The sequence below is a fragment of the Hippopotamus amphibius genome, chromosome 3 (genome assembly GCF_030028045.1).
Source record: "Hippopotamus amphibius kiboko isolate mHipAmp2 chromosome 3, mHipAmp2.hap2, whole genome shotgun sequence".
Taxonomy (NCBI): Eukaryota; Metazoa; Chordata; class Mammalia; order Artiodactyla; family Hippopotamidae; genus Hippopotamus; species Hippopotamus amphibius.
In genome coordinates, this window is record NC_080188.1 from 107,450,605 (window position 1) to 107,454,077 (window position 3,473).

The following is a 3,473-nucleotide window of genomic DNA, read 5'->3' on the forward strand; positions in this document are numbered from 1 at the left end:
CTTACAATCTATCAAAGCTTCATCGATTGAGAATGTCATACAGCCTACCCTTCCATCCTCAATTCTGATACCTTCCAGGTTTCCTGTTGATAATTTATAATTTGTGCCTCATTAATCTTCTCACCCCTTCACCGAACCCCTGGTATAGCCCCTGAGACACAATCATTGGTGTTAGGTTCCCTCTTCAAATCCTAGCTTTGGTCTTAGAGTACAAACCATGTTTACTTAAGACTTTCTCCACCCTTAACGCTAGATTAATCTCATCTCCTATCTAACAGTTACAAGACAAAATGAACCACATATCATTTAGTCTTGGTTTTATTGAAAGGTTTAATTCTCACCAGTAATTTCAAACTTGACCATTTAAGTAGATTAAGTGCTGATAATATCATCTTCCAGCCCTAGAATTTGTGTTAAAATGTTCTGTTTCTAATGAATTGAGACAGCCATGCATGACTTAGTAAACAGTCACCCCAGTACCATGTTGAGACATTACTGTATGTTCCAATTATCAAAGAAAGAGCTCCAGTTCATCATTGATTTTGAGAAAGTGACATTTGTGAGAAGTAACAAACACGTGTTGGAGGGTTGTACTCAGAGAAGCTTATATTTATAAAGAGTTATTAGTAACATAGGACGACCTGGTATTTTTCATATGGATAGAGGAGCACTGCAGGTATCCCCCACTTTCTGAAAGTTCACCTTAGCCACTTGGCCTTTATGAAGACAAATGTTAGTACTCGTTTTCACTAATGGAAAAAATCCAAAGGGAATTTTTGTTTTAACAATAGCAACAACAAAAAAATCCACTATCATACTAATGTTAGTGAGTTTTTAAAATATTTTTATTTATCTTTTATTGAAGTACAGTTGATTTACAATGCTATGTTAATTTCAAGTACACAGCAAAAGTGTTTCAGCTATACATATATATATATATATATTCTATATATATACATTCTATACATATATATTCTATTTGAGATTCTTTTCCACTATAGGTAACCATTACCCTACTCTTACTATTGTTCTTCTGTAAAAGTGAAATGGCATAAGCTGAACTTTCAAAAAAGAAATAAATTTTTGCTGCTGAAATATAGTGTTACATGTGAGACAAGACTACAACAAATTTGACCGTCTACTCTGAGGACAAAGTGAATTATTAAGACTGCAGATAATTTTATTATCTATACACCTAAACATGTCACAGAGCATAGTGTTTCATTTGAAAGAAAATAAGACTAAAGTTTAATGACCTGGATTGGAAGCTTGTACCTGAAACTTTTGAGAGGGAGCTGCATTCCAGTGTAATAGTTCCTGCCACACTTTGTAGGGGAAGTATGTATGATGTGAGCGCAATAAATTAGTAAACTTCTCTAGGCTTCAATTTGCTTCTCTGTAAAATGGGGATAATGATAATGGAGCCACCAGTTTAGTACATGGATAAATCAACTGAGATGAATGTGCCTATAGATAATGAATGGTTAATTTAATCTAAATATATTTAGCAGACCTACAGAGCAATAGCTTTGGAATCTAACCATACGCTTTGTTGTTGAAATTTGCAAAAGATGCTTACCTTTGTATCAAATGGTTCCTCAGTTTTATATTTCAGAAAAACTGTGAGCCATAGGGATATTTAAGAAAATAGAGCTAATTAAGAGTAATTTCAAAATTCCTGCTTTATTTTTTTCTGTCAGGAAGAGAATCAGAGACAGATTGTGAAATATTCTTTCCTCCTTCTGTCGGTATCACTTATTTTGCTTTTGGTAAATTTATAGACCTAAAAAAGAAAAAAATCAGCTGTTATTCCCTCATGCAACTGTCCCTTCCCCATGCATCTACCTAAGAATTTCTATCCCTCGTTTGCTTTAACACAGGCTAAGCAAAAAGTAAAAAAAAAAAAAAAAAAAAAGCTCTGAGATCAAGGTAATGTGGAAAAGCCAATTTCTTCCAAGTAATGTGTATGAAGAATTTGGAAAGTAGCAGTAAGATTATAGAGAAAAATTTACTCTACAATCATCAGAGAGAGGGTTGACACATGTTCTTTCCATTGCCTATTCTGAATACAGATGAACATTTAAACCTCGGCAAAGTACACTAAAGTTATCAAAATGCCTAAAAAACTGCCTAGCCAAGATTAAATAACCAACAAATATTAGTTCTTGGAACTTTTTTTTTTTTTTTTTTGGTCAATGATGTGCAAAATTTCATAGTTTTCTTTCACCATTTATAACAGGCATAATCCTCCCTGTAAATAATCACTGTCTTGGCACCGTGAACAGCCTAAGTTACTCACATCTTCAATAAATTCTTCATGGCTTTTTTCACCTCTGTGTTTCTCACTGTGTAAATGATAGGATTTAACATGGGAGTGAGGATTGTGAAGACCACAGCCACCAACTTGTCCACAGGGTAAGTGGTCACAGGACGTGTGTAGCTGAATATACAGGGACCAAAAAACAGTACCACTACTGTAAAGTGGGAGCCACATGTAGAGAGGGCTTTGCGTCGTCCTTCAGAACCATAGGATTTCAGGGAGATCAGGATGACTGTGTAGGAGATGAGTAGCATAGGAAAAATGAGCAAGCACATGCCCCCACTGTTAGCTGCCACCACCATTCCAAGCTTGTAGGTGTCACTGCAGGCAAGTTCCAACAGTGAGAAGAAATCACACATGAAGTGGTCAATGACATTGGGACCACAGAAGGTCAAGTCCAACATGAACACAATCTGTATAATGCCATGTAGGATGCCCCCAATCCAGGCCACCACCACCAGGAGCTGGCAGAGCCCCTGTCGCATGATGGTTGTGTAGTGCAGAGGCTTGCAGATGGCCACATAGCGGTCATAAGCCATAGCAATGAGAATGATGTTCTCTGATCCTCCCAGCAAGTGCTCCAAGAAGAGCTGAGTCAGGCAGCCACCCCAGGAGATTGTTCTCCTGTTGTACAGCAGGTCAATGTTCAATTTGGAGGTGGTGACAGTGCTCAAGGAGGCATCTATTAAGGACAACTGAGTGAGAAAGAAGTACATGGGAGCTGAAAGTGTGGGGCTGAGGGAGATGGTCATGACAATGAGCAGATTGGCCAGTACAGTAAATAGGAAAATGAACAGAAAGACAACGAAGAGTATTTTCTGCAAGTGTGGATTCTGTGTGAGTCCCAAGAGAACAAATTCAGTCACATTGTTGGGAGGCATGAGGACATCCATTCAGGAAGTAACACCTTCCTGGGGCATGAATTACCTACAAAAGAATAAAGAATGATACTTTTTAACCCTGAAAGGATTGTGGTCTGAATTTCTTAGGAAAAAAATAATACAGTTACTGTAAGTGTTGAGCATGTTCTTGGCACTTTTACCCCACTACTTGTTTCAAGTCTTTCTTATTTTCTCCATGATGCTTTTCATCTCTTCAGACACCTAGTACCTGCCACCTGTAAAACATCTGTAGGGTTACGTTTGATGTGTAA

The 3,473-nt window shown here is 37.4% G+C and overlaps 1 protein-coding gene across 1 annotated transcript; it reads right to left on the reverse strand.

Moving 5' to 3' along the window:
- Positions 1-2,295: 2,295 nt before the first annotated feature.
- Positions 2,296-3,213, reverse strand: LOC130848568 (olfactory receptor 140-like). Its single transcript, XM_057727021.1, has one exon. It carries the CDS (start codon positions 3,211-3,213, stop codon positions 2,296-2,298), a length of 918 nt encoding a protein of 305 aa, XP_057583004.1.
- Between the last annotated feature and the right edge of the window lie 260 nt (positions 3,214-3,473).